The sequence below is a fragment of the Hibiscus syriacus genome, unplaced genomic scaffold (assembly GCF_006381635.1).
Source record: "Hibiscus syriacus cultivar Baekdansim isolate YM2019G1 unplaced genomic scaffold, ASM638163v2 tig00003715_pilon, whole genome shotgun sequence".
In the NCBI taxonomy this organism is placed as follows: domain Eukaryota; kingdom Viridiplantae; phylum Streptophyta; class Magnoliopsida; order Malvales; family Malvaceae; genus Hibiscus; species Hibiscus syriacus.
The window spans coordinates 1,957,110-1,977,961 of record NW_024061980.1 but is presented as its reverse complement, the minus strand read 5'-3'; the positions used below and the strand labels follow the sequence as shown (position 1 = coordinate 1,977,961).

At 35.4% G+C, this 20,852-nt stretch overlaps 1 protein-coding gene across 1 annotated transcript; it reads left to right on the top strand.

Moving 5' to 3' along the window:
- Positions 1–8,634: 8,634 nt before the first annotated feature.
- On the top strand, positions 8,635–20,194 carry LOC120180644 (vacuolar fusion protein MON1 homolog). Its single transcript, XM_039185934.1, has 15 exons — positions 8,635–8,773; positions 8,813–9,312; positions 9,574–9,653; positions 9,769–9,840; positions 9,973–10,012; positions 10,495–10,596; positions 10,782–10,903; positions 11,355–11,487; positions 11,625–11,716; positions 18,231–18,309; positions 18,436–18,500; positions 18,743–19,039; positions 19,125–19,216; positions 19,691–19,755; positions 19,883–20,194. Exons 2-15 carry the CDS (start codon positions 8,875–8,877, stop codon positions 19,976–19,978), a joined length of 1,773 nt encoding a protein of 590 aa, XP_039041865.1. The 5' UTR covers positions 8,635–8,773; positions 8,813–8,874; the 3' UTR covers positions 19,979–20,194.
- The last annotated feature ends 658 nt before the right edge of the window (positions 20,195–20,852 follow it).

Below are 20,852 nucleotides of genomic sequence, written 5' to 3'. Positions count from 1 at the left end.
AGAATGTCAAGTTGTAGGCCATATCTAAATCTATGACAATGGTCATCCTCTGTCAAAACCAACTCAAGCATGTATCTACTTAGCTTGAGAAACACTCGCTCATAGTCCATTACAGAGCGATCCCCTGACCTAAATACAAAGAATTGCTCCCTCAGATAATTGATGTGAGCCTCTTCGATGTATTTCTGTCTGAACTCAAATAGGAATTGCTCCCAAATATCCTATCTAGCTCAAATGCCAACTCTATCATCTCTTACCAATCAATGGTGTCACCCTTAAGTAGGGCGGTGATATACTCAAGCTTACCTTCAGGGTAAGATATAACTTTCAGAGACTACGGAGGGTATCCTAAAGCTACTGATCTACCGCTCTAGGATCATCATCTCATGAACCAAAGAACTCGGTGGTCTTATATCTGCGAAATCTCTCTTCTAAGGAATCATAGTGTACTATTACGAGTTAGAGGTGATAGGTATAGCCCTAACTATCTGCCTAAGGGTTGAGGTAAAGTCCCTAAAGAAGGTTGCATCCTCAAACCTGCATCCACTGGTACATCTTACTAGTATGTGTCCGGAAGAAACTCGTCGCCGGTGTCGGCCATTAATGAAGCACGACTCTCGTCCATACCGTCCTAATTATAATCTGGAATACCCTGTTTTGGGCACAAAAATGCCTCTCCAACACCGAAGCGTTATTAAAGTGTTATGTTTGATTATAGGGGTCATAATAAGTCCATAAACACACTGAAAAACACAAAATGTTTAATATACAATGAATATGCTTCATAACTCATGCAACCTATCAAAACACATCTAGTGTCCTGCATGTGGTAGAGTTGAATTAGAACTGAGTTACATTGAATTCCTAAGCTGATGTAAACACCCAAGGTTCAACCAAGATTGAGCTTTTCTTTTCCCTTGTACTTGGAGCTTTTTTCAACTTCTCTCATTAAGCAAAGAATCAAATACTAGAGTTACTAACTTATTTGGAAGTTTAGAAGAGGTTTTGGGTCACTTATAGGATTAAAATCTCTAAAAAAACAAGCTGAAAAACTATGGGTTCTTAACCCCCCACAAAACCCATGGATTGCCACTATTACCAAAACCTGTGTTTGAGGGCTAGAATCGAAGCTCTAGGAGAGGTAATTTTGTTTCTTACTTTATCTAAATCGGACTAGAATTGTGCCCAATAAAGCTTACACTTTTGCTCAAGCTTCTAAGGGAAAGAAGTGAAGTTTGGAGGAAGAATAAAATGACAAAGGAGAGTTGAGAAAAAGAGAATGACGGACATGATATCATTCTTCATTAAAGGATTTCAGCCTTTGAAAATAAAAAAGGGTATAATTTCTCCCTTGGTCACTTTAACTTTTCCCAACTTTTAAAAATACCCTCTTTAATCCTAGTTGGGCCAAAACCAAGCCCAATCCAATTCCCATTGGGGCTAAGTTTTCCTATAAGGCTTTTTGAGTTAGTTTAAACACTTTCTGGTTAACTTGAACTACTAACCTGGGAGTTACAATGCATCTACGGGAAAAGGAAGGGCAAAGTCAACGACACCCTTATGTATGGAAATGGAAACATTCAAACTAATGATGATACGCTAAGAATAGACTGTATGATTGTGGGGAATAAGAACAATGATGCGAATAGTGCTGATGTGGTGGGGGATATAATCCATATTGGTGAATCGTCCTCCATAGATCACAAAAGCATGAAACCTCTTAGAGCTCGATAAACAGTTCCTAAGTTAAAAAATCAAGAAGAATCCATGTTGTTATTCCTAAGGGAGGCTTCCTCGGGTGACATGATGATTGTTGATGATGCAAATGCTTCCTCAAGTGAGCATCTTCAACTTGAGCTATTATCAACCTTGTTTGGAACTGCAAAGGTATTGGTAACAAGGAATTTTTGTGTAATTCAAGAGATATTATCAACTTTCATAAACGTAGCGTCTTAGCTTTGATGGAGCCTAGAATTTCTGGTCGAACTACTGAACGAATAGCAAAAAAGCTTTAATTCTCTAAAGTTCACATTGAAGATCCCATTGGTTTTGCCGGTGGTATATGGGTTTTATGGGACGAGCAATTTGTTTCTATTGAAGTGTACTCCTCCCCGCAGTTGGTTCACAGTATTGTTAAATATGTCTATTCTGATCCTTTTCTACTCTCTTTTATCTATGCTAGTGCGTCTTTAGAAATTCGTAGAAGACTTTGGTTAAGCTGGAAAGAATTTGCAAATTCTGTTTCACTCTCTTGGATGATTGTTGGTGATTTTAATGATGTCAATATATCTGAGAAGTTTGGAGACATGACACCCTCTATGCTTAGTTGTCGTCTATTCCATGAGATGATTTTGAATTGCAGCTTCATGGATCTTGGTTTCCAAGGTTCCCCCTTCACCTAGTGGAACAAGAGACATGGCTTTGCTAGAATTCACGCTTGTTTGGATCGATTTATGGCTAATGTTAACTGTCGCACCAAATTTCTAGAAGCTTTGGTCACCCATCTTTCCTGTCTTCACTCTGACCACTGTTCTTTATTTCTCTAGCTTTATCCGGTACAAAATATGGCTAAAGACATGTGACCCTTTTGATTTCAAGCTATGTGGCTTAAACACGAGGATTTTTGTGGCATGGTTAATAACTTGTAGAGTTCTATGGGTGATGACTTTATTTCTTACTCTGAAACATTGACGGATAGTTTGTAGCTCTGGAATCGGGCAACCTTTGGGAATATTTTTAGCCATAAAAATTGGTTGCGAGCAAGGATTAAGGGGTTGCAATGTATCCCAGTTCATTTTCTCTCTCATCGGTTACAAGTCCTTGAAGACAGACTAATTGCTAAGTATAACAAAATCTTAGATCAAGAAGAAATTTATTGGAGACAGAAATCACGTGTCCAGTGGTTAAACTAGGGTGATCATAATACTCATTTCTTCCATCTCTCTACCATTTCAAGTAGAAGGAAAAACAAAATATCTATGTTGAGATATGTTAATGGCAGTTGGGTTAGTGGCTCCCCATCTCTTAAAAGCTTGGTTTTCGATTACTTTGATGATCTTTTTTCTCTAGATAATTGCAACCGAGTTCCTCTTCTGAGTTTAAATTGTCCGCAAATTTCTTGGATAGCTTCCCAGTCGCTAATTATGGAAGTCTAGGAGGAGGAAGTCCACCGTGCTATTTCTTTATGAAGCCTTGAAAGGCACTTGATGATGATGGGTTCCACGCAGGAGTGTTTCAAGAGCTTTGGGATACTTTTCGAGTATCTCTTACTTCTTTGGTTCAGTCAGCGCTTGAATATGGCAGCTTTCTGGTTGATCTAAATCACACACTCCAAGTTCTAATTCCTAAAGTTCCATACGTAAAATTTGTTAAACAATTCTGCCCTATCAGCTTATACAATGTTGCTTACAAGTTGATTACGAAGGTGATTGTGAACCGCCTTAGACCTTTGCTGGATATGTTGGTTACTCCCTTACAAGCAAGTTTCAGTCTTAATCGTCAAGTTGTTGACAACATTCTTCTTGCTCAAGAGATGATTCATAAAATCAAATGCTTCAAAGGAAAAAATGGGTTGGTAGCTATGAAGATCGATCTTGAGAAGACTTACGATAGAATTCGGTGAGACTTCCTTGAAGAAACTCCTGATCAGTTTGAGTTCCCTCGTGCCTGTATAAATCTCCTACTATATTGTGTTCGGAGTAGTAAATTCTCGATTCTTTAGAATGATGAAAAAACAGATTTCCTCAGTTAATCAAAAGGCTTACGATAAGGTGATCCTATTTTGCCTGATCTTTTTGTTTTATGTATAGAGCGGCTCGAACATCTGATTTAAAATGAAGTTAATAAGAAGTTGTGGAAGCCTATTAAGTTAGAACGAGATGGTCATCAAATTTCTCATTTGTTTTTGTTGATGATTTATTTTTGTTCGGAAGGGCGAATAAACATCATGCTCACATCTTCAAAAAATTCTAGATCAATTTTGCCTAGCCTCGGTGCCAAGGTTAGCTTTGACAAATCTAAATTTTTCATATCTCCTCACGCTAGACCAGGTGTTGGAAGAAGGTTTGAACATATTCTAAATATGTGACATTCCTCGTACTTGGGAAAATATCTGGGTGTGCCCCTAGTACATAGTCATGTCACCAAAACTACATACAGAGAGATTGTTGACAAAGTTAAATCTAAGCTTAATGGCTGGAAAGTGAAGACTTTAAATATAGCGGGGAGAACAACTCTTGTCAACTCTATTACTTCGGCTATCCCTACTTATACGATGTTAACGTCTCGTTTGCCTGCTGGCACTGTTGATGAAATTGATCGCTTGAATAAAAGATTCTTGTGGGGTGAAAATGAAAATTAACGTGGACTGCATTTGGTCACTTAGGAGAAGGTTTGCAAACCAAAGCGGTCGGGGGGATTGGGACTTCATATGGTGGGAAAAATAATTTCGTTCTTCTCTAAAATCCCGTTTGGCAGTTTATTAATCAATCGCACAGTTTATGAGTGAGAGCTCTCAAATCTCTTTATGGTGTTAATGGTGAACCATGTAGCTTTGCTCTTAATTTTAACCTAAGCATATCATCCTGGCCCCATTCTTGGAAAAATATGGTGCATGGCCTTCAAGGGCTAGCTACTGGTATGCTTCGTCGGGTTGGTGATGGAAATGAAACTCTATTTTGAAAGGATAATTGGCTGGGACAACTAATTTGTAATTACCAAGATGTGACGGTTGCCCTGGTTGATGATTCCCTCCCCATGGATGTTGCGAGCAGAGTAATGGGCTACCCTATTCCAAGATTTTCGAATAAGCATGATTCTTCTATTTGGAAGTATTTTGGTAATGATTTGTTTACTACACGCTCAGCATGTAATGCCCTTATTTCCGACGCTGTTAATGGACCCGAGATGGAGTCGTTATGGATTTGGAAGCTACCGATTCCAGCCGATGGATGTTCTTTATTTGGTTGACTTGGCGTGATAGGCTTTTAACTAACGCTAAACGAGCAACTTGAAAAGTTTCGCACGTAGATGGTTGTGTAATTTGTGGATGTCCTTTGGAAACGTTAAGTCATATCCTGAGAGACTGCACGATGACTCGTAGAATTTGGGATCGATGGACCCCTAATATTTTGCACGGTAACTTCTTTTCTCAGGATATGAACAGTTGGATATTTGATTATCTCGATTTAAAAAAACATTCGCAAGAGGTGGTTACACGGTTTGCCATGATTATTTAGACATTATGGATGGAGAGATGTAAGAAAGTTTTCGAGCCCGATGATCATGTGCATGATGATTATGGACTTTGGCGGAATATCATCGCTACATCAAAGGAGATTTTGGAGGCCAATATGAAGCATGGTCGAGTTTTATTAAATAATTTTCATGTTGCGTGGATACCTCCACAAGATGAAAGGCTGGAATTAAATACAGACATTACGAGCCAAAGTAATCCGGGTATGTTAGGAGTTGTTAGAAGTGAATCGGGTGTTTGGATTTTGGGTTTTGGGTTTTACGGCATACTTGGGCATTTGTACAAGTGTGTCTGCAGAACTTCACGCTGTCAGAATCAGGTTGACGATTGCTTAGGAATATGGATATAGAGCATTTTAATGTAAGGTGGATGCCCGGGTGATTTTACAACTTATCGACACTGCAGATGTCGCGACACATCCCTAGGGAGCAATTGTTGAAGATATTAGAATGCTGTCAACACGATCTTGGAGTCTCCAATTTCAGCATACCTACAGGGAAGGTAATTTCTGCGAAGATTTCCTCTCAAAGATAGGATGTTTCCTTGATGAAGAACTTATAATTTTAGACTCTCCACCAGTAGCTTTAATGTCATTCTTGGATGCTGATGCCAAGGGAATTGTGTTCCCTAGAGGCTTCACTGTGAACTGATCTCGCTACTTTCTTTTCCCTCGTAACAAAAAAGTAACATTATTAACTTAGGTTTACTTAAAAAAAGTAAAATGACCTCAACGACCTACATAAATTTAATATTTTTTATATAAATATGGAGTGGATATCATATAGTATTTATTCAAAGATTCTCAAATCTTTTAACAATGAATACTCTTACTCATACATGGTGTTTGAATTCAGGACCTAAGTCCTCAAGCAATAAATTTCTTAACCAATAAGATCGTTTGGTTCGTGTTATAAATAATTAGATTATTTATATAATAATTTTGAAAATTAATTTAAAAAGTGAAGTAAAAAGTATATTTTTAAAAATATAGTTTAAAATTTAATTGTTTAGGATTGTGAAAGAGCCAACTAAGGAGCATCTCAGTAACAATCTAAAGCCCTCACTTTCTACCCTAATTATTAAGGGTCCCTATCAATTTTATAAAATTATCCCCACTGTGTACTTTAATTATTAAGGGCCTCAATTTTTTTTTCAATTTTATAAAATAGTCTCTATTTCCTATCTTTATAAGTGATGACCCTATTTTTTTAATTTTATAAAATGACATCACTTTCTATTTCTATAATCGATGACTCCTAAAAAATTTTAATTCTATAAAATTTTCAATTTCCAATCACTTTTTCTATCTCTCTTTAATCGTTCAACACTGGAATAAATCTAATCATATTTTTCTATCTTTTTCAATTTTCATTATTCAATTTATCAAATATATTTTAACACTCAGTTTTCTTCAATCTTAATCTAACTGTAAAATAATATAATATTCTTCAATTTTAATTTATTGTTCAAAATCAAGATCCATATCATACTTACATTCAATTTTTATTCTCTCTTAATTGAATTTAAGGTGTTTTCTTAACAAAACAATAAATTAACATGTTCGATAAAATTTAATCATTTTTTCATGATTTATTAATATAATATTAATTTAATTGATCAAAGTAATAAAATATACTTTATTTTATAGGCTTATTTTTTAGTTTTCGCTCAGAGCCCCAAAAATATCCGAGACAACTCTGAATTGTAGTTAAAAACTGATTGAAAAGATAAAATGTCAATTTTAGACATTATGTTATAAATTGAAAAAACATAATATTTAAATTATATTTACACTTATTAATATTATGATATTTTAAATACATCAACTTAAACTACAATAAAATATAAAAAATAGTTTATGATAATTAATTATAATATTTTTGTATACTAAATATTTTGTTAAAAAAGTTGCCATCAGCTGTTTTTAACATGTGAGATTAAAATTATTACAAAATTAATAATATATTTATTTTAAATAATATATATATGATTAAAGTAAAAATATATTTTAAGTTCATTTATGTCTAATAATCAATTTAAACATTAATAAAAATCAATTAATAAAAAATTATACATGTACATGTAATAATTTAAAAAATAATTAAAATTAATATAAAATTATAATTTTATTTTAAAAGTGATTTTTTTAAAAAGTTAAAAATATGGGGACTTTTAAGATTACATTGAAAATCAAAATTTTAACATATTTTTGAACTAATTTTTTAGTATCTAATATTGTCAATGAGCGGTGAGCATGATTAATCTGATAAAACCTTTGTTATAGTTACAAAAGCTACTGGCCGGTTACCATAAGTTTATCAGGAGCAGTGTAGATGGTCTCCTCCGCCTGTTTCCTTGCTATTTTTATTTTACCGTTGTTCGATTTCGTTAATTTTCATTTATATTTTAACATATTTAAAATAATATTTTTATTATTATTTTTCTAATAAAGAGTATCATAACTATCAGTATTTTTTGAATCTCGGTGCATATTTCTTCTATTAATCTTTTTTTTTGATCTATGATTCTTCAAAATTTCATGGTTGCTTGTTTTTTCGATGCATGATTTCTTTATTCATTTGTATGTGATTTTATTAGTCCTTAAACATATGTGTCATACGAGACTGCGGTTAAAGAATGATTCGTTTTTCATTCGTTCACTTTGAATATTCTTCAAGTTTTCATTCTCTATGTTTAATGTATTGGAAAGTCGGAGTGATCTATTTCTACATGTCGTTGGCTCATTTGTTTACACTCTTACTTATCAGGTTGTCAATGATCTATCACCGATATATTTTATTTATGATAAATATGAATATAGTATGAATTTGATAAGAAGTGGTTAATGATATTTTATTTAATCGATGAATATATTACAATTCTACATTAAAAAATTGTTAATGAGCAGTTATAGTACTCGAATAATCATATTATTGGATGATTAAGGATGTGGATGAGATCCGAACCCGACGAGTTTCGAACCGATCCGATTGGGTCAGATTTAAAAAAAAAATCAAGTTCGGGTCGGGGTTTTTTTAAATGTGATGTCCGGGTTCGACCCGAAAAATATATAATTTTACCTTATATATTTAGAAATAATTACAATAATATCTCTCTATATATTATTTTTTTCAATTAAGTCAATGTTTTTATTGAATATTTTTTTTTATTATTTCGGGTAAGGTTTTTAAGTTATATATAGGGTCGGGTGAAAACTTATTTTGGTCGGGTCGATTCTTAAGTGGATGACTCCTTATTCTCGGGTCGGATGGGTGGATAAAAAACCTGACATAATCCGACCCATGACATCCCTAATTGGATCTACACAAACGGGTGTTATAGCTCGGGCCCAATCGCCTGCTCTCCTCCTCGTTCGTTGCAAACATTTACTTCGACACACCGACCAGTGAAGATCCCGCCAGAAAGAAAAAACGAAGGAAAAGAGCCGAAGAGAAACTACCAAAACAAAACTTCAGAAGGCAGTAGCAAAGCCGAAAGCGCTATCGCAGTACTGTATTTTTATTAACTTAAATCAATTCTTCATTTCGTAATCTGATCTTTCCCCCAAATTCTAAAACCCTAGACTCCTTTCTTCATTTATTATGGTACGGTAAACCATAATGTCGTCCGATTCCAGCCCATCTTCCTCTATCTCTGATGGCTTAGCTGACCTTAATTCTGATCCCCAATTGGTCGATAAACGGTTCGATTTGTTGTCATTGAATGAACCGACCGAATTAGAACGTAATCATCCTGGAAACGGGAATGAAATCGCTGATGGATCGTTGAGTCCGGAGAGAAACAACAACGTCGCTGAAGATGAAGATCGATTACGAGTGGGGGATCAAAGGATTTCTGGCGAAGAAGGGCTTTCAAGTCCCAGCAGTAGTGGATATGCTGGTGGTAGAGGGAGTAGCAGCGTCACGGGCCCATCGAGGATTGGTGAAACGGGTGAAATTGATGATAATGAGATTCAGAAACTGAGGAACGATGGTTCCCTTGGAGGAATCACCGGTTCTTACGCCTCCTGGGTTCCCGGTAAACGCCACGTCGATGAGGTTAGCCATTTCATTTCTTATTTCATTGTTAATAGAGAGAAAAATATTTTGGTTTAGTTTGTCGTATCCCAACTCATCAACTCCTGTTGTATAAATAAACTGAATTTTAGAATCGGGAACCTGTGTGAAGTTTTTGACTATCCAGTAACAATTTCACTGTTTGAATGTTAGTACCATGGGCATCACTCATTTGAAAAAGGGGAAAAAAGTTACATTAAAGAATCTTTGGCATATTGTATCGTATTTGATTTTTAAGTGCAGGATGATGCTTCAATATCTTGGGGAAAGAGGAAGAAGCACTTCTTTATTTTGAGTAATTCTGGCAAACCAATATATTCCAGGTTAGTCACTAGTTCCTAAAATGCCACCATTAGAAGGCACATAATCTTTGGAGTTTAATATGAACTAATTCCTAAGTAATCCTATTTTAGTACCTCTTGTATATTTGACTTCCAGATATGGAGATGAGCACAAGCTAGCAGGTTTTACAGAAACACTACAAGCCATTATTTCCTTCGTGGAGAATGGGTACTTGGAGTTGGCTGCATCTACCTTAGTTTTTAGTAGTTATTTTCTCTTTATCAAGTGCAGTTATCTGGGATACTTTGCATTTTTTATTAGTCTTCAAGGGAATTTTAATTTTCATTCATTGCTTTTCAGGGGAGATCATGTCAAATTGGTCAAGGCTGGAAACCACCAGGTATTGTTATATTTGCTATTTTTCTATATGAAGTTTATCTATTTTTTAATTCTTTAGCTCAAGAATCATTTTTTTTTTCTTTTGCATTTAAACTAGTGGTTGAGCTTTTAAGTAGATACTTGAATTTTCTTCCACATGCTAACTACTCTAGAAAGAAACATTGAGAAGCTGCAATATAATTTATGTTTGAAAATTAAGCTAATTATTTTAGTTTAATAAGATGTGGTGGAATCTTGATTCGAAAAGGCATGTTACTGGCAGGTAATTATTTTTGAAATAAAAGTGAATGTTGTGATAGCAGAATGTTTGATACTAGTTTAAAATAGGCATGCTTGCTTGAAAAGTTTAGTGATTGACCTCATCAATAAAGCTCAACTTCTCATAAATTGCCACTGTTTCTTATTACTTTTAACTCTTATAGGACCCATCTTATATTTTGACCAATTGAATAAGATATGCAGTGGCATATTTTTTTTGTTTAGGTGGTTTTTCTTGTGAAGGGACCGATCTATATAGTTTGCATCAGTTGCACAGAAGAACCCCTTGAATCATTAAAAGGACAGTTAGAGTTTATTTATGGTCAGGTATCTCTTGTCTCCCTTGCAAATCTCTACTTCTGGATAGATGAATTTGGTTACTACTGCCGATTCAAGCCTTGCAAATTTCCCTTGATCATTTTATGCAGTCACTTTTTACATTTTTGGCTTATGAAGTCACCCAAAAGTACTTCTCTTACTGACCCTTTTGCTTGGTTATGAAACGGTTGCAGCTGATACTTATCTTAACAAAGTCAATAAATAGGTGCTTCGAGAAGAATCCTAAGTTTGATATGACACCTTTGCTTGGAGGAACAGATGTCATCTTTTCTTCCCTCTTCCACTTGTTCAGTTGGTGCGTTTTATTGGGCTTTTCTCTTGCATGTTCAACAGTGTTGGTTTTGTCCTCACTTCATCCTGCCCTTGTTTTCCATTCCCTCTTCCACTCTATCGTTCGGGGAGTTTTCTTGCATTTCTAATGATGTTGGATCTTTGTTCTCCTCACCCTCCCCTGTAACTCCCTGTTTCTGCTTTCTTGTTTGAGCTTGAAAATAAAACTACCGAGTTTTTTTTTTACATATTTTGAGTAAATTGTGGGATTTTTGGTTTTGGTTGTTCAACAGTTTGTCACATTTATACCCGGTTGAAAATAATGGTTCTTCATTCAGAACAAGGATAATATGCGTTTGTGTTTTTTTTACATTTTTGTTACTTCTATTGATGAGATGGGAGTTACAATACAATATTCATCCTCTTTCATATTCTACCTGAAGGGTACCTCCTAAAAATTTTGTCCCTTCTTTCAGGAACCCAGCTACATTTCTTCATGCATACACTTGTCTTCCACTTGCTTATGCATCAAGGCAAGCTGCAGGCGCTATATTGCAAGATGTTGCTAATTTTGGGGTTCTATTTGCAATATTAATGTGTAAACACAAGGTGAAACTCCCTCCTCTTTTCACTTCGTTTGCTCTGAAAGTATAAAAAATTGTTTTTGTCATTGCTACTCTGGTTTTACTCCATAAAATAATATTTTCCTGTTCAGAGTATTTTAATAACCTGAAGGTCAATGTCAGGTTATCAGTCTTGTTGGTGCACAAAAAGCCTCCCTTCATCCTGACGATATGTTGCTACTTTCAAATTTTGTGTTATCATCAGAGTCATTTAGGTAAGTAGAATAAATATTAGTAGGTCTTTAATCCCTGTATATTTTGTCAACTCCTTGGTTTTAATTAGTAGGTCTTTAATCCCTGTATATTTGGTCAACTCCTTGGTTTTAAAAGGCGTGCCTAGGCGCGAGGCGCAGCCAGGCACTGAAGATGGCGTCCGCCTGGGATGAAGCGACGCGAGATACAAGAGGCGCGTGCCTCTAGGCTTTAGGCGTCGGGCGCAACGCCTTTGCGCCTTTAAGATTTTTTTTAAAGATATTAATAGTAAGTAGAACAGATTAAGAAGAAATAAGAAGATAAAAAAGAATTGCAGTAGTAAGAAAGGAAGAAGACGGTTAAAGAAGACTAGAAAACTCTTTCTTTTATCACATTTTCTCATTCTTAACCCTAATATTTGACCTATTAACAAGTCCAACCCTTAGCCCAAATCTATAGTCCAACTCTAATGTTTACATAATTAATTTTAAATTTTAAAATAGTTAAATATTAAATTAAATATTAATTACTTAATAAATTTTATTAAATATAAAAATTAATTTTTATAATAATTACAAATTTTAAATTGATAATAAAATAAATTTGTATCATTTAAAAATAAATGAAAAATAGTTTTAAATATTAAAAACATTAAGTATAAATCAATAGCAGTGTAGATTTTGGTGAAAGGGAATTAAAATATGTTTATAAAAATAAATAAAATAATAGTTTTAAATATTAAAAACTTTAAGTATAAATCAATACATTGTAGACAAGTATTTTAGGAGTTAATCGGTGGGTAATGAGTATAAATATACTCAAGCAATTAATTTATAAACTTTTTTAGCATAGATATGTTTATAATATAGTTTTAAGTATAAAATATGTTCCATAACTAATTTATAGGTTTTTTTTAGTATAACAGTGTGTCTCGCTTACGAAAGGCACATGCCTGCGCCTTGTGCCTAGGCTCCAGGGACCTTTTGCGCCTAGGTGCGCCTTGTGTCTTTTAAAACCAAGGGAGACTCTATAGCATCGGAATGCATATGCCTTGAAGCACATGGGACATCATTGTTCTGTTACAATACCTTCCCTTAGTAATCCTTACTAGGGTAGTCGGAGGTAGTAATGGCATTTTGCTTGGATGGTCAATTGGTTTATACAAATTTCTAGCTAAATGTTGTTTGGCATATGAACTACCCCATTACCTTTGTACCTTATCTTGGAACCCCTAACATACTAATTGAAGATCCAATTCAAAAACTTGTTACATCCTATAAGCGATCAATACTTTTACGAGTTCTTTCGTTGTTGTGTGACCATGTTAAAGGTTCTTAATGTTGAATATTAAAAAAGCACATGGGCTGCTAAAGAATTAGCAGTCTGTTGTTTGAAAAAAATGGGGGCTGATTTTTTTTTTTAATTTAAGCAATGGTTAATTACATTTTTTAGTCATTGCACTTTAGGGTATTTTCAAAGATTAATCCTTAAGCTTCAACTATAAATACCATAGTTCATTTAGCTTCAAAATCATCCCAAAAATCATTTCTTTCTCCCAATACTAAAGAGTTTAGAGAGTTCTCTTGTGAGTAGTGAGTATTTTGTAAATATTTGTAAATTTTCTCTCTTTAGTAAAAGATCTGCAGCAGTACGGAGACGTAAGCAAAATTGGTTGAATTCCGTTATTAATTTCGGATATTATTTTTCCGTTTTTATTTCACATTCTCACTAATCTGGCTATAGGGAAATTACTCGTTTATTTCCCAACAACTGGTATCAGAGCTTTTGATTGTGAATTTTGTCAATTTTTTGTGAGGTTACTATTTATTACTATTTATGTAAATAGTAAATTTCGTGAATAGTAAAAATTTTGTCGGCGATACGAGTTTGTCGACGGAGGTGTTATAATACACGGCGGTTCGCAGAAATTGTCAAAAACGATCTAAAGAAGCCAGATTCGAGTGGGAGTGATGGCTGCAGACGAAGGGAATGTGAAAATTGAAAAGTTCGATGATACGAATTTTGGCTTTTGAAAGATGCAGATTGAAGATTTTCTGTACTAGAAAAATCTATATTAACCTCTCTCAGGAAAGCAACCAGAAGGCATGAAGAATGAAGACTGGACTCTTCTCGACAGACAAGCCTTCGAAGTAATCCGACTGACGTTATCCCGCAATGTTGCTTTCAACATAGCAAAGGAAAAGACTACGACGGGTCTTATGGCGACTCTCTCAAGTATGTATGAGAAGCCATCGGCCTCAAACAAAGTTCACTTGATGAGACGATTATTCAATTTGCGGATGGCGGAAGGAGTATCAGTGGCTCAACACCTAAATGAACTCAACACAGTCACAACCCAGTTGAGTTCAGTGGAAATTGAATTCGATTATGAAGTTCGAGCTTTAATTCTCTTATCATCTCTATCAGACAGTTGAAATGTTACTGTTACAGCAGTTAGCAGCTCGTCGGGAAACAGTAAATTGAAATTCGACGATGTTCAAGATATGGTATTGAGCGAAGAAATTCGACGAAGAGAATCGGGTGAACTATCAACCTCCTCAGCCTTACACACACGGAGTCTAGAAGGAGAACTTCAGAAAGAAATTCAAATCGTGGCAGATCCAAATCCAGAAGAGGAAAATCAAGAACATGAAAGAAAGATTTTACCTGTTATAATTGTGGCAAAAATAGTCACTTTAAAAGAGATTGTCGAGCACTAAAGAAAGATACCGGCGCACAGGAAGCCAACATGACAGAGGAGACAGGTGATGACATGATTCTAAGCGTCAACAGTCCGATTGAATCATGGATATTGGATTCAGGGGCATCTTTCCACTCCACCCCATGCCAAGAAATCATAGAGAACTATGTCAGTGGTGATTTTGGGAATGATCATCTAACTGATGATGAAACCTTGAAGGTCGTCGGAAAAGAAGACATCCGATTAAAGTTGTCAAACCAGACCACCTGGACGCTGAAAGGAGAGACATATTTCTGGTCTCAAAAGAAATTTGATTTCTGTAGGACAGCTTGATAGAGAAGGATATAGCACACCCTTTTCAGGTTGTGAATGGAAGATTACCAAAGGAGCACTCGTCATTGCTCGTGGTAAGAAGACTGGTACTCCCTATGTAACCTCAAATTTAGAGAATATCATTGCAGCCGCAGATGCTGATAGAAAATCAAACCTATGGCACCAGAGGCTTGGCCATATGAGCGAGAAAAGGATGAAGATATTTTTGTCAAAAGGAAAGATGTCGGATCTAAAGAATGTAGATGTCAGACTATGTGAGGATTGCATCTTTGGCAAACAAAAGAAAGTCAGTTTTTCAAATATTGGCAAGACACCCAAGGAAGAAAAGTTAGAGTTGGTTCATACTGATGTGTGGGGGCCAGTTCCATCTCTTGCAGACTCACTATATTATGTCACCTTCATCGATGATTCAACAAGAAAGACGTGAGTTTATTTTCTGAAGAAGAAATCAGAAGTCTTTGATACATTCAGAAAATGAAAGGTCATGGTGGAAAATGAGACTGATTTGAAAGTCAAGCAGTTGAGGTCTGACAATGGAGGAGAGTACAGAAACAGTAGATTCAGAGATTTTTGCGCAAACAATGGGATCAAGATGAAGACAACAGTTCCCATGACACCACAGCAGAATGGCGTAGCAGAGCGCATGAACAGAACTCTGAATGAACGTGCCAGAAGTATGAGTATACATGCCGGATTGTCCAAATTTCTATGGGCTGAAGTTATCAACACTGCAACTTACCTGATCAACCGTTGGCCCTCAGTTCCTTTGGATGACAGAATACCAAAAGAAGTTTGAAGCAAGAAAAAAATAAATCTTTCACTTAAGAGTGTTTGGTTGTATTTCTTATGTACACATAGACTCTGCTGAAAGGAGTAAACTTGATGCTAAGTCCAACAAATGTGTCTTTGTTGGTTATGACGGTGATGAGTTCGGTTACTGGTTTTGGGACTATGAAAATCGGAAGATCATCAGAAGCAGAGATGTCATTTTCAATGAGAATGTGATGTACAAAGACAGGGCAACCGTAGAATCAAATAGCTCCAATATCGAAGCTGAAACAAAGAAATTTGTTGAGTTCGAGGAGATCTCTGGAAATGATGTTCAGATCAATCCTGAAGCAGTTCAAGAAGAACCAGACACACCAGAATTGAGACGCTCATCCAGAATTCCTAAACCAACCCAGCGTTATTCACCTTCTTTGCACTACTTGCTGCTGTCTGACAATGGTGAACCTGAGTGTTATGATGAAGCAATGGAGATGGAGGATTCAGTCAAGTGGGAGTCTTCCATGAAAGATGAGATGAACTCGCTTATGTCAAATCAGACGTGTGAATTAGCTGAATTACCACCAGGCAAGAAAGCGCTCCACAACAAGTGGATTTACAAGATCAAAGAAGAGCACAATGGGAGCAAACGCTACAAAACAAGATTGGTTATCAAAGGTTTTCAAAAAAAGAATGTATTGATTACAATGAAATTTTCTCTCAAGTCGTGAAACTGTCTACAATCAGACTGGTGTTGAAAATTGTAGCTGCAAAGAATCTATATCTTGAGCAGTTAGATGTGAAGATAACTTTCCTTCATGGTGATTTGGAGGAAGAAATCTATATGAGGCAGTTAGAAGGCTTCATAGAGACAAACAAAAAAAACCTGGTATGCAGGTTGAAGAAGAGCTTGTATAGTTTAAAGCAAGCTCCTAGACAGTGGTACAAGAAGTTCGATAGTTTCATGGGTAGCAATGGTTTTACCAGATGCCAAGCAGATCATTGTTGCTACATAAAGAGGTTCGACAACAACTTCATTATTTTATTGTTGTATGTTGATGACATGCTCGTTGTAGACTCAGACATGCAAGATATTATAAACTTGAAGCAAAAATTGTCGAAGCAGTTTGCTATGAATGATTTGGGCACTGCAAAGCAGATTCTTGGGATGAGGATTAAGAAAGACAAAAAGTCGGGGACTTTGATGTTATCACAGGCTGAGTACATCAACAAAGAACTCTCCAAGTTTAACATGCAAGATGCTAAATCAATAAATACACCTTTAAGTATTCATTTTAGACTCTCCAAAGAACAATCACCAAAGACGGAAGAAAAACATGCACATATGGTGAAGGTTCCGTATGTCTCAGCAATTGGAAGTCTGATGTATGTCATGGTTTGTACCAAACCAAATATTTTGCTCAAACAGTGGGAGCTGTTAGTAGGTACATGAATAATCCGGGCAAAGTACACTGGGAAGCAGTCAAATGAATCCTCAGATATCTGCGGGGTAATACAAACAAAACATTTTGTTTCAAAGGTGGAGATACGATACTGACAGGCTATGTAGATGCTGACTTAGCCGGAAATGTTGACATCAGAAGGAGCACTACAGGGTATGTTTATACTCTAGGAGGTAGTACAGTGAGTTGGGTTTCTCAACTACAGAAGATAGTTGCTCTCTCCACAACTGAAGCAGAATATGTCGCTGTTACGGAAGCCAGTAAGAAGATGGTTTGGCTACAAAGTTTCTTGGAAGAGTTAGGCAAGAAACAAGAAACAAGAAACAAGAAAACAATGTATTGTATTGCGACAGTCAAAGTGTTATCCATCTAGAAAAGAATCCGTCTTTTCATTCCAGGACGAAGCACATACAATTGAGATATCATTTTATTTTGTCTCTTCTGGAAGATGGGATTTTAAAACTTGAAAAGATTAGTGGAGGTCAAAATCCGACAGACATGTTGACAAAGACTGTGACTACAGACAAACTGAAGTTTTGTTTGCATGTTAGAATAACAAGACTAGAAATGCTGCTGCATCGATCAAGGTGTGAAGACAGATTAAAATCAGTCTTCAAGTGGGAGATTGTTGAATGTTAAAAAAGCACATGGGTTGTTAAAGAATTAGCAGCCGACTACTTGAAAAAAATAGGGGCTGAATTTTTTTTAATTTAAGCAATGGTTAATTACATTTTTTAGTCATTGCACTTTAGGGTATTTTCAAAAATTAGTTCCTAAGTTTCAACTATAAATACCCTAGCTCATTTAGCTTCAAAATCATCACAAAAATCATTTCTTTCTCTCAATACTAAAGAGTTTAGAGAGTTCTCTTGTGAGTAGTGAGTGTTTTGTAAACACCTGTAAATTTTCTCTCTTTAGTAAAATATCTACAGCAGTCCGGAGACGTAATCAAAATTGGCTGAATTCCGTTATCAATTTCGGGTATTATTTTTCCGCTTTTATTTCGCATTCTCACTAATCTGGTTATAGAGAAATTACTCGTTTATTTCCCAACACTTAACAGCTCAATATTACAATTGACAGGCAGAAATGAATATATCGATAATTCTGTACTTAATTGAGTGTTAAGTCTTTGCGCAGTTCTCTTCGAGACATTTCACTTCTTTTATTCTCTTTTTTCTCCTCTTCTATTATGATGTTGCAGAGTTAACATTGTATTTATGCTGATGATTTCATGGGCTTTTTGTTCTTATGAGATCTACATGGTTTATGCAGGACATCAGAGTCCTTACCAATTTGTTTACCAAGATATAATCCTATGGCATTTTTGTATGCTTATGTGCATTTTCTTGATGTGAGTGAAACCTGCTTCAAAATATATTAATTTTATGCATTCTCTATGACATACAGTGATGTCATAATTTTACTCTATATTGGTCATGCCTATAGCATCGGATGATAAATCTTTTTCTTGTGACAGGTTAATACATACTTGATGTTGCTTACTACCAGTTCAGATGCCTTCTATCACCTTAAAGAATGCAGGTAAGCTACCGTTTCCTAATTTGATCCTTATGATATAGTGAACATTCTGGTATGAAATTCGTAATGTCGAAATTAATTGACTGCATACATTTTAGGCTGACCCATATCCATCACACAAATCAGAAATATAGCCATATTAAGTAATAATACTCATGATGTACATATTATCTCCGTATGTAAAAATATTATTGTTCATTTTCTTCTGTTCTAGACCATTGAGAAGTTTGATTTAAATTTTGTAGGATTCGAATAGAAGTAGTTCTTTTGAATTCCAACGTTCTTAGTGAAGTTCAAAGGTCAATGATAGATGGTGGAATGCGTGTTGTGGATTTGCCAGTCGATTCATTGCCTCGATCCGGATCATCTCATCTTGGCAAGCAAAGGCTTACATCAGATTCTCCTGAGATGCCTAGGGAATCATTTGTTGGCATAGGTGGTCCTGCAGGACTTTGGCATTTCATTTATCGTAGTATATATCTTGATCAATATGTGTCCTCCGAGTTCTCACCACCACTTAACAGTCTCCGGCAACAGAAAAGGTAAAACTTTGAATCTTGTATAAATTCAATTGACACTTCTTTCATACCTAATGCATATCATATATTTCTTCACTGTTATTTGCAGATTATATAGAGCTTACCAAAGATTGTATGCTTCCATGCACGATAAAGGGATTGGGCCACATAAAACTCAGTTTAGAAGAGATGAAAACTATGGTAATTCTCTCTTCCTCTCTCAAATATTGACGTTAACTATTTAATTATTTAGTGAAAAGTTAACATTTTTACATTTTTGTTTTCATTTTTCTGTCTGAACGTCTTTTCTGCAATTAATACTTTTGCTTTCTTAATGTTCTGTTAGTGAACAACAGTGTTGCTCATGAGTTATGATCAAAAGGTTTTTGTTTTATAGCCTTCATAGAATTAATAAGAACTCAGTTTAGAATAGATGAAAACTATGGTAATTCTCTCTTCCTCTCTCTAATATTGACGTTAACAATTTAATTATTTAGTGAGAAGTTGACATTTTTACATTTTGTTTTCATTTTTCTGTCTGAATGTCTTTTCTGCAATTAATACTTTTGCTTTCTTAATGTTCTGTTAGTGGACAACTGTTGCTCATGAGTTACGATCAAAAGGTTTTTGTTTTATAGCCTTCATAGAATTAATATGATTACATTTTTCTGTCAGTTTTACTCTGCTGGGTCACACAAGATTTTGAATTCTATGCAGCATTTGATCCACTTGCAGACAAGGTTTGTTTCAGCTTATATATATATATATACCTTAATCATTTATTGTGTTCAAAGTTCAAATCTTGTCTTAAATACTACTGAATACTTTCTGTAAAGAACTTCAAAGTTTCATATATGTTATGTGCAGGCTCTAGCCATAAAGACTTGCAACCGGGTTTGTCAATGGGTAAAAGATGTGGAAAATGAGATTTTTTTGCAGGGAGCAAGCCCCTTTTCATGGTGACAAGTCAACCATGTAAACAAAATGTATTGTAGTTTTGGTTGTTTGCACACTCGTAGCAACTTCTTCGGGACCAACACTTTTTTCCCTCCTATGTTCATGAGACATGTCGTTAGCTACCAAATGTATGATTCACCTTTAAAGGTTCTTTTTTTGTTAGGAAGATGCTAAACTATGAGTACTCTGTTTTATTCGAACTGGGGCGTATTTTGTATTAGTATGTTAAGGATGACAAATAAAGGTGTCAACGGTAGTTTTTTACATGCTCATTGTTGTAGGATTACTTTGTTCTTTTATTTCTGTCATGTTTGAGCGATTTTTTATTTTCTATTCCTCTTTGTAATTTTTTCTGTGCATTTTCCCCATGGAAATCATCTAGAGAGTGCCATCTGAAGTGATGTAAATTTAAGAATGCTTCAACTGATATTTTCCTATTAGCACTGCAGCATGGGCAGTTAATGCTTCATTATTGTTGATGTGAGTTTGCGAGGATATGAACCGAATGCACAAGTTTTGATGAGGCGTGTCTTCCAAGAATCCATCTTCTAACAGGGGTATGTAAAACTATCCATGGGTTTCCTGCTAGTTATCTATGTGCCTAGTCTTAAGTGAGTTTGACTTGCAGTTCGAATGTAGGGAGTAACTGCAATCAATTTCTGGAGTTGGTTTTACAGGCACTACGCCTTGTAACTGCAGGTAATAAAGAGAGAATGATCAGAGAGCTGTAAAAGGTTCCATTGTGGAAGCAGTAGAGACAAAACCAAAGACGTTTTTAATGGGGGCAATGACTATCCTATGAATTGAATTTATTGAAGGTCAGTAAACTAAATGCCCACTTTCTGCTACGATTCAGTATTGCCGAATTATTTACTATTTA

Coding starts and splice junctions, on each gene's coding strand:
- LOC120180644 (XM_039185934.1), top strand. CDS start 8,875: ATGTCGTCCGATTCCAGCCCATCTTCCTCTATCTCTGATGGCTTAGCT. Junction 9,313..9,573: donor GTAAACGCCACGTCGATGAG/GTTAGCCATTTC, acceptor TTTTAAGTGCAG/GATGATGCTTCAATATCTTG. Junction 11,488..11,624: donor TATTAATGTGTAAACACAAG/GTGAAACTCCCT, acceptor GGTCAATGTCAG/GTTATCAGTCTTGTTGGTGC.